Here is a 10,857-nt window from a genome sequence, read left to right as displayed (position 1 = left end):
GTGACTCCTCTATTGGTCCAATTAGTTTTTGTTCTAGTGCTTTATCCATTGTAAATTTTTGCTACTTAGGTGACCCTGTTCTTGAGCTTGCATGTCAAATTTATATGGTCAAAAGTAGTTTTGATGCATGATATAGGCCCTAGACACTTGTAGGAGTAGTTGCTATCAATATTGTTGAGTTTGGTTTACTTTTATTTTGAAGTTACTAAAAAATTTCAGAATTTTTCAGAGGAAGAAATATGTTTAGGAAAATATTCCAAGGTGGTTCCTCAAGGAAGCAAGGGCCCAGACTTGCAATGTGTGATGCTGACGAAGAGCCACCAAGAAACGCTCTAGTGCGTCCTTGTGAATGGCCTTCTAAGAGCTTTATGGATCGAGCGGGAATTAAAGAAGAATTTAACGCATATTTGCGTAACGCTGATCTTGTGAGCTTCGAGGAAGAGAAGTGCAGCCAGTATCACAACCTCACCAGTACCTTTGTGAGGAGGTTTGACCTGTTTGATCTTTATGGTAAATCTTACACTATGGACTTTGAGGATTTTACCACTGCATGCAAGCTTCCACAATGGGGTAGTATAAGGTATCCTCGCAAATCTGAATTTAGAGATTTTCTTGCTAGCATAACTGTGGGAGAATCTAGAGATATCACACAAGCCACCATAGGGAGCATTCACTTTCCTGCTATACATTATTTTGCTCTCTTCATAGGTAGATGCATCAATGGTAAAGATGAGGCATGTCACATGTGTGTCCCTGACCTCAGTATTCTTAGGAGTGCTGTGTTAGGAGACCAATCATATAATTTGGAAGCCATTGTTGCACGTAGGTTGCACCTTAATAGATATAATGGAGATTTCTTTGGAGGAATTTATGCAACCCGCATAGCTAATTTTCTTGGTATAGACATACGCGAAGATGATATTGAATTACCACCTGCTTATTTAGATTTTAATGCTATGGTTCACCACCAGTTTGTTGAGAGGAACGAATCACCTCTCCAGTATCGACTAATCTTTGACAGACGCCGTGTTGTCCGTATTACTCTCCCTGCTCCTGCCTTCTTCGATTATCAGGCAAGAGGAAGATATACTATTACCAGAGAGGAGGCGGATGAGTACGAGAGGAGAGAGGAGGCCGCTCGTAGCCACGCCGTAGCTCAGCACGTGATAGCTGCTGCATCGCAGTATGACCCCAACTACTATTATGGATATCCATCAGGCCAGTCGTGGCCATAGACCAACTTAGGCCAAAAGCCTAAGCTTGGGGGAGTACATATTTCTCACCGACATTACATTTATGTTCACACATTCATTGTTAGATGTCGGTGCTCATACTTTTTCATTGTATCATCCATGCTAGTTTAATTTCCTTTTTATGCTTTCTTCTTGTGTGTTTAATAAACCTTAAGAAAAACCAAAAAAAATAGTTGTAGCTTTTAATCAGTTTAATTTCCGTGCTTGTAGTAGTAATTAAAAAGAAAACCCAAAAATATTTCATGTTCTTCTTTTGCTTGTTGGGAGCTTTCCCGTGTAAATAGTTTTATTTCTTTTCTTTCCTTTGGGGGTCGATAGGAGAAGACCATAATTAAATGGTTGAAGTGGCTCTTATATGCATTATTGTTGATCTGACAAAAGAGCCCATATTGCCTTGTCTTCTCCTGTTTATTGAATGCTTGCAGATTCTAGCTTAGTCCAATGCACGTGCACTATTATTATTATTCACATCGTTCGGTCATGCAAGTGAAAGGCAGTTATGATGATATATGATGGACTGGCTGAGATGAGAAAAGCTGGTATGAACTCGACCTCTTTTGCTTTTGTAAATATGATTAGTTCATCGTTCCTGATTCAGCCTATTATGAATAAACATGTTTGCAATGACAACTAGAGATCATAGTTTCTTGTGTCATGCTTGATTAGCTATGAGTTATAATGGTTTACCTTGCGTGCCAACATGCTATTGAGATAGTTATGATGTGGTATGATAGGGTAGTATCCTCCTCTGAATGATTTAAGTGACTTGACTTGGCACATGTTCACGCATGTAGTTGAAACAAAATCAACATAGCCTTCACGATATTTATGTTCATGGTGGATTATATCCTACTCATGCTTGCATTCGGTGTTGATTAATTTTAATGCATGTTCATGACTGTTGTCGCTCTCTAGCTGGTCGCTTCCCAGTCTTTTGCTAGCCTTCACTTGTACTAAGCGGGAATACTGCTTGTGCATCCAATCCCTTAAAACCCCAAAGTTATTCCACATGAGTCCACTATACCTACCTATATACGACATCTACCTGCCATTCCAAGTAAATTTTTATGTTCCAACCTCTAAACCTTCAAATAAATATCCTGTTTTGTATGCTCGAATAGCTCATGTATCAACTAGGGTTGTCTGTATCTTCCATGTTAGGCGGGTTATTCTCAAGAGGAGTGGACTTCGCTCGTCACTCACGAGATAAAATGGCTGGTCATTGGGATGCCCAGTCCCATGCTTTATGCAAACTAAATCAAAATAATTGCAAACAAAACTCCCCCTGGGACTCTTGTTAGTTGGAGGCACTCGTTGTTTCGAGCAAGCCATGGATTGATGCTTGTTGGTGGAAGGGGGAGTATAAACTTTACCATTCTGTTTGGGAACCGCCTATAATGTGTGTAGCATGGAAGATATCGCCATCTCTTGGTTGTTATGTGGACAATGAAAGTATACCGCTCAAAATATTATTCACCTCTGTTTCAAAACCGAGCTCTGGCACCTCTACAAATATCTGCTTCCCTCTGCGAAGAGCCTATCTATTTACTTTTAGGTTGAGTCATCATCCTCTTATTAAAAAGCACCAGTTGGAGAGCACCACTGTCATTTGCATTCATTATTGTTAGTTTACATTGAGTATGACTTGACTGGATCTCTTTTACCATGAATTACAATGTCTAGTCAGTCCTTAGTCTTTAAAGTTGCTCTGCATTTATGTTTTGCGGTCTCAGAAAGGGCTAGCGAGATACCAACTTGTTATATCATATATGATTGTTTTGAGAAAGTGTTGTCATCCGAGATTTATTATTATGGCTTGCTAGTTGATTATGCTATTGATATGAGTAAACTTGAGACCTGAGCATTATTGTGAATGTGGTTAGTTATAATATTTGCTAAAAACTTGAATGTTGGCTTTACATATTTACAACAACAAGAGCAAACAGAGTTTGTAAAAGTTTTTCTTTATCACTTTCAGTTTGTCAACTGAATTGCTTGAGGACAAGCAAAGGTTTAAGCTTGGGGGAGTTGACACGTCTCCAACGTATCTACTTTTCCAAACACTTTTGCCCTTGTTTTGGACTCTAACTTGCATAATTTGAATGGAACTAACCTGAACTGACGTTGTTTTCAGCAGAATTACCATGGTGTTATTTATGTGCAGGAGCAAACGTTCTCAAAATGACCTAAAACTTCACGGAGCCACTTTTCAGAAAATAAGAAAAATACCTGCCAAAGATGAAGGCTAGGGGGCCCACCACCTTGCCACGAGGGTGGGGGCGCGTCTGCCCCCCTAGGGCGCGCCCCCTACCTCGTGGGCCCCCTGTTGCCTCTCCGACTCCAACTCCACCTCCATATATTGAGTTTCGATGAGAAAAAAATCAAAGAGAAGAAATCATCGCGTTTTACGATACGGAGCCACCACCAAGCCCTAAAACCTCTCGGGAGGGCTGATCTGGAGTCCGTTCGGGGCTCCAGAGAGGGGAATCCGTCGCCATCGTCATCATCAACCATCCTCCATCACCAATTTCATGATGCTCACCGCAGTGCATGAGTAATTCCATCGTAGGCTTGCTGGACGGTGATGGGTTGGATGGGATCTATCATGTAATCGAGTTAGTTTTGTTAGGGTTTGATCCCTAGTGTCCACTATGTTCTGAGATTGATGTTGCTATGACTTTGCTATGCTTAATGCTTGTCACTAGGGCCTGAGTGCCATGATTTCAGATCTGAACCTATTATGTTTTCATCAATATATGAGTGTTCTTGATCCTATCTTGCAAGTCTATAGTCACCTATTATATGTTATGATCCGTTAACCCTGAAGTGACAATAATCGGGATACTTACCGGTGATGACCGTAGTTTGAGGAGTTCATGTATTCACTATGTGTTAATGCTTTGTTCCGGTTCTCTCTTAAAAGGAGGCCTTAATATCCCTTAGTTTCCGTAAGGACCCCGCTGCCATGGGAGGGTAGGACAAAAGATGTCATGCAAGTTCTTTTCCATAAGCAGGTATGACTATGTTCGGAATACATGCCTACATTATATCAATGAACTGGAGCTAGTTCTGTGTCACCCTAGGTTATGACTGTTACATGATGAACCGCATCCGGCATAATTCTCCATCACTGATCCATTGCCTACGAGTTTTCCTTATATTGTTCTTCGCTTATTTACTTTCCCATTGCTATTGCTATCATCACTACAAAATACCAAAAGCATTACTTTTATCACTGTTACCTTTTGCTACCGTTACCACTACTATCATATCACTTTGCTACTAAACACTTTGCTGCAGATATTAAGTTTCCAGTTGTGGTTGAATTGACAACTCAGCTACTAATACTTGAGAGTATTCTTTGGCTCCCCTTGTGTCGAATCAATAAATTTGGGTTGAATATTTTACCCTCAAAAACTGTTGCGATCCCCTATACTTGTGGGTTATCACCGGACCTGTTAGGCGGACGCGCCCGGACGTGCCCGGGCCACCCCATATCTGCCCTATATTTGGGCTGGATATAATGGGTGCCGGTCAGCCCCGACGTTTGAGGCCCGATTTAGAGGTTCGGTTGGGTCAAATTTTTGTGACCTGTCACTGACCGGACGGCCTGCCCGGACATTTGAGACAGGTATGAGAGACCCGGCTGTAGATGCTCTAAAAACCATTATATGGTAGGAGAGAGAAGGGTTTTGGCGCCATGGTTGTTGTTGCTTTAACGAATGATGTAAGAACTTATGCCCAAAATCTTTGACCTTCTTGAACTATCAAACATTTTAAAGCATATTGGACACAATTAAAACAAAATAAGTAAAACACAAATAGTACTGAATTATTACATACTTCATCAATCCAGCTTGTTCATCAAACATAACACAAAGTTCAACACACATGACATGAAACATAAACTAGTGGTTTTGTTGCCCATTCCATGCCCATCACACCTTGATGAGGTCTCTTTGAATATCTTCTTAAGTATCTACTTCTCATGACCGACAATGGGTCTGCCATGTCTAGCTGCTTGTTCTTCTCCATGTGTGCCATCATGATCAAAGCAATGTCCTTGTCTTCGTCCCACTCACATTCCTATTGGGATAAGGAAATCCCACGAAGAGGATTCAAACAAAATCATCTACATTAACACAATATTTTCCATCACAATTCACTCCTATATCACAACAATTTTTTTACCTTAGAGGCGTTTCGTCGAATACCAAGTGGGCACGAAGGACAGAGGTAACTTCCACCTGGCGTAGCTCGCAAGGGCCGAGGAGGTCGCTAGACCAACTAGGAATGAGCTCGGGGTGGTCTTGCTGCCACGAGGGAGCCAGGGGTTGCGGTAGGAGCCGTCGTCGTTACGTCTTCCGGTAGTTGAGAGCTCCAAAGGACCAGCGGCCCAACGGTGGCCATGATGGTCATGTGAGGATTGCGGCGAATAATAACCTCGACGCGAACGCTGGTGTTGTGGCAGCTATTTCGGGTGGCGTAGGGGCAGGGAACTGCATGAAATGTAGCAAATTGGGAAATTGTGCGAGTGGGTCAAATAACTATCGTAGTCCTCAAAGTTCTAGGCCCTGATCTTTGAGACAAAAAATTGAGAGACTACTCTAGCCAATGTGCGACATCCTACGACTACACCCGAGAAGTCATATTGAGGGGAGTACGATCGATCTTGGTATCACCCATGGCGGTGCCTATGATTATTATGTCGTGATTGTCCCTAGGATGTCGAGGTGTTGTAGACCTACTCGAAATAATATGAGGTGAGTATGTAGTAGGACCATTGATCGATGTGGCTTGAGCGCCCCATCACGCAAGGCGTGATTGGAACCAGTGAAGTATATTCAACTTGATGACGTGTGATCTCAACAATCGACAATACTTGTCAATAACTTTGTAGGTGTCTCGTACAATAGGTGTAGGTGATTTATTTTGTCATGGGACGTAACCTTGGACCACCAAGGGCCAGTAAGCACAATTTTACCTAGGTTCAGGGCCCCTAGTAGCCTTACACATGCTTTGATTGGATTATATAGTGAGACGTAGTACAATGAGGGTTAGAATATGGGATCTGGTGAGTTGATAAGCAACTCAACAACTATGGTGTTGGATTATATCTTGAGACATAGTAAAGTGGGGTTACAGTTTGGGGATTCGGTGAGTCGGGGAGACACTCGATGACTATGGTGTATGAACTAGGTGGGATGCGCTTGATTGCTATGACTTTTGTCTCCAATACACGGCTTGTGTAGATATTGTCGGATTTTGCAACGGGAGGTTACTGAAACATGGCAGATATCGCATGATGTCATACATTATCCAACGGCTGTTGTCAGAAAAAAAAATCTGCAACATGACCTTAGTTGCAAAAAAACTCCAACAAGATCTCAGTTGCAATTATTTTGACAACAAAACCTTTTTTGCGAAATAATTCTGCAACATGACCTGTGTTGCAGAAAATTACTGCAACACGACCTTTGTTGCAATGGTAAAGTGTGACGCTTGAGCACTCACTTAGCCTAATCTGACATTTCACTTAGCCTAATCTGACGTTTCGCGAGCCGGCCGACGCGTAGCAGTGGGGAAAATATCCGGTGCTCCGGGAGCACCTAAGCTTAGGTGCTCCTGTGTGAGCTCGGCCGTTGGATCTCATATCCAAGAGCTCCTATGAAATGATGCACTTTTTGCAAAAAAAAACCTCGTAAAATTTGAAAAATGCGCGCAAGTACAACAGCTCTTCGTATGCCGTTGGATCTGAGATCTGAGGGCCTAGAAGTCCGTATCATGGGAGCACCTATGCTCCCGTATCACATGATACTCTTCCCGTAGCAGTGCCCATAAATGAATTAGAGTATGAACTTAGGATTTACTTCCTCCGTTTCAAATTACTTGACCCATATTTATCTAGATATGAATGTATGTAGGCACTAAACAAGTATAGATATATCCGTATTTAGACAAATTCAAGTTTACAATGATGACACTCACAGGTAGCCACTAGCGAGCGACATAAAGGAGCAAGAGCTCGCACCCCATGGCAGTTCTGCTGGATCTGATGGTGCTTCGCTCCTCGCTGGTGCCCGCGGGCTTGCGCCGCGCCGGTGGCCCGGGGCATCCAGGCAAGGAGGGGGAGCGATGCCGCCGGCTGTTCCGTGGCTCCGCGCCGTCGTGCCGGGGAAGCATGGAGGAGAGGCTCGCCGGGGGAGGGAAGGGGCGGCGCTGCCGACCACCGGCCGTTCCGTGGCTCCGCGGCGTCGTGCTGGGGAAGCGTGGAGGGAGAGGCTCGCCGGGGAAAGGGCAGGAGCGGCGCTGCCGACCGGGCCGCCGCCGCCGCGCGTGGGCCTGTGCAGGAGGAACAGAGTGAAGACCGCGCCCTGGAGTGCGGGCCGGGCCGACAAAACGGCCCTCAGGCCCACCTCGCGCCCAAAGCCCGGTACGGCGCCTTCAAATACCCCCGCCTTGCCGCCCGAACGTAACCGCCTGAACCAACAGCTTCCTCCCCGTCGCCGGAGCTCCAAGAAACCAAGGCCCCGCTCTCCACCGCGCAGCGCCCACCTCCTCTGATCTCCGGCGGCCCGGCGCCGGCGGTGACCAATGGACCGGTTCTACGACGAGCAGTACGTGCGGCTGCGGAACCGCAAGCTCGACAAGTACTACCTCCACGCCGACGACGACGGGGTGGGCGTCTCCATCAGCCAGCGCCGCAACTCGCTGAACGTGGCGTGGAAGGTGCACATCTACCAAGGCGCCTGCGGCCCGTACCTGCTCCTCCACAGCGCCGCCTACGGCCGCTACCTCGCCGTCACGGCCACGCCGGCGCCGGCCTTGTACCACGGCTTCCGCGCCGAGCTGCGCGACTACGACCATCCGGAGGTGCCGGATATCATGTGGCTGGACGTCAGGGCGGGGCTGGGGCCTGGCGTGCTGCTCCTAAACGCCGGCGACGGCGACCGCTACCTCCGCGCCAACGGCAAGTACCTCCGCTGGAACACCGGCGTCACCGTCGAGAGCAGAGATATTGAGAACGAGAAGGTCAGCTCCATGATGCGCTGGATCGTTGAGCCCATCGACCTCACAGAGCGCGCGCCTCGCATTCCAGACCCGATTCGGGTGAGTTCGCCATGACCCGCTTCTTGATAACTCGCGAATTGCTTCCGTCTGAGCCTACTATCGATTGAGCGAATTGATAGTTCGTAGCCTACTATCGAGTGAGTTCTTGGGCGTCGTTAATTTGCATCGCAGCTCTACTGCAGGGATTGCGACTTGTGTTGATTTCATTTTCTCGAGATCAATTTCTGGTTCTGCTGTTGCCAAATTTGCTCTTCTTGACTTGTTGCGCCGTCGAGATTCCTGATCGCATTTGTGTTTTCGATCAGAAAATTTGATCTCCTGAATATAACCATGGTTCTTGGTGACTCAACTGCAGGCTCGCCTCCCTGAAGACCTCTCCGTCGTCGTGTTCGGGCGCCAGCCAGGGGCGTTGCGGGAGATTCGGTTCGTGCAAGCGAACCCCGAAGGGGTGTACCCCGAGGCCCAGCAAGGCTGGGCCGCGTTCAATATCAGGGGGAGGTCCTTGTACAACCTGCGGGACCGGCTGGCCAGAGAGGTCGACCTGCAGCCCGACGGCATCGCCATGTGCATCCGAGCGGGCCGCTACGGGAGGCTGACCCCACTCGTCGTCGACCTGCCCCGCCGTGGCTGGGGCGACATCTACCAGATCGTCGTCTTCAGCTCCGGGACCGCTGGTGAGAGCCTCTCTCCATGTCACAACTTCCTAATGATCTCCTAATGAGGGTGAACCGGTAGACTTGATTGAATCTGTTTTGCACAATGTACAGGTTTTGGTGTAGGTACTGTTTGCTGCATGGCCATGATAATTTTGGTTTTATTTTGGTGGGCTGTTAATCTGCTTGTGTTTGAAAAATAGTTTACTCAGACTGTTTGTGGTAAAACAGTTAACTGAAATTGTTAATCTGAGAAATAAGTTAACTGAAACTGTTAGGAGTTGGGAATTGTCTGCAACCGGTGTCGTCCTGTCAACTTTTTGGTTAATGGAAAGTAACATTTTACACTCAACCTTGATATGGACTGGAAAGTGTTGGTTTCATACTACAGTCCTTGATTCAGATAATTCAGTTTTCTATTTGGTGCTATTTGCCGTCAGTACATTTTGTATGTTCAAAGCTAGTAAAATATGGAACTTAAATAGACGAATGAGGTGATTAATCTTATTCAGCCCTAACAGAGAAGATTGTGATATCCGTTTAATTTAGACTATTTTACTTGTGTTGAATAATCTGAACAAAATTCAGGTTCTTATACAGTACTAAATTAAATCTAGTTTCTGCAAATGAGCTATATTGTTTTCAGGTTTTGTGCATGAGCTGTATTACTAGTCTTGTTAAAAAAATTGAGAACTCCGAGGTTTAGATTGTTGATCTGCTTCCTGCTAATCTTCTTTTACTAGAAATGCACTGGTGGTCTTCAATATGTTTTGCACAGTGCACACATGGTTGTGTAGATACTGTTTACTGCATGAACATGATATCTGAAGTCTGTCTTTAGTGGAATGCTAATCTGATCGTGCTTGGAAAAAGGATATAATGATAGGTTTTGTTAGGACTTGGGACTTGTCTGAAACTGTCGTAATCCTGTAGAAAAGTGAAAGTAGTTTAATGGGAATAGTAGGTGTCGATGCCGTGTGGATCTATCCATCTGTGTATGCATGGTAAAAAATGGATGAGCTCTGAAGCTAGTAGGAACTACTTTTCCACATTTCTTTTCTTGATTCAGATAATTGAGTTCGCCCATTTCGTAGCATTTAGTCGCCAGTAGAAATTATGGGACCTAAAAAGTCAAATCAAGTTCAGTCATCTCATTTCATCTTTCAGGTTGTATCCTACAGTAGATGGTACATAAAAGCTTAGTTCCTTGCACATTATATTGTTTCATGTTTTGTCTTCTTGATCTTGTCAATATATTGTTAATTGATTATTGATCTGCCGCCTAACTGCCTCGTTATTTCTGCCAATTCAGCCTATGCTGCGCTGCGATACCCGAATGTCGACGGAGCGTAGAGAAGGATCAGAGCCGGAGTCCTGACAGTTCACCTCTTCAGAAGTTTCACCGCCTCGGACACAACAATGGCATAACTGAACGCCTGCTTTAGCATATAGATATATACTCATCAGCTCTTGTGTTTCTCCTGCTAGCTAAACTCTGATGCTGGTTGTAGTAGTCGTTGCAGTGTCACACTTCTGACGTTCATTTCTGTGATGTGGTTGCTACTGCTTCCTGGATGAAGCATTTCACTGTGGGGTTCTTGCAGTGAATCGATGATCCTGCAGTCCTTTTGGATGATGGATGCACTTTGCATAAATGGAAAATGCAGTGGTTGTTGCCAGTAATGATTTGATGATCCTGTTTTCTGTTAGGCTATGCATGTAGTAGTTCTTCCAGTGAGCTGTGTTTCTCATTTGCAACGTTTTGATCTTGTTTTTCACTGTAGGGGTTCTTGCTATGAGTCAATGATCCTGCAACATTTTTAGATGGTGCATTTTGCATAAATGGAATCTGCAGTGGTTCTTGCAATGAGTTGATGATC

At 45.1% G+C, this 10,857-nt stretch overlaps 1 protein-coding gene across 1 annotated transcript; it reads left to right on the top strand.

Moving 5' to 3' along the window:
- The first annotated feature begins 7,812 nt into the window (after nt 1–7,812).
- On the top strand, nt 7,813–10,670 carry LOC125522081. The gene is made up of 3 exons (XM_048687152.1): nt 7,813–8,363; nt 8,680–8,998; nt 10,290–10,670. Exons 1-3 carry the CDS (start codon nt 7,848–7,850, stop codon nt 10,328–10,330), a joined length of 876 nt encoding a protein of 291 aa, XP_048543109.1. The 5' UTR covers nt 7,813–7,847; the 3' UTR covers nt 10,331–10,670.
- The last annotated feature ends 187 nt before the right edge of the window (nt 10,671–10,857 follow it).

This window comes from Triticum urartu, chromosome 7 (assembly GCF_003073215.2).
Source record: "Triticum urartu cultivar G1812 chromosome 7, Tu2.1, whole genome shotgun sequence".
Lineage (NCBI taxonomy): Eukaryota > Viridiplantae > Streptophyta > Magnoliopsida > Poales > Poaceae > Triticum > Triticum urartu.
This window is presented reverse-complemented; position numbering and strand designations above follow the sequence as displayed.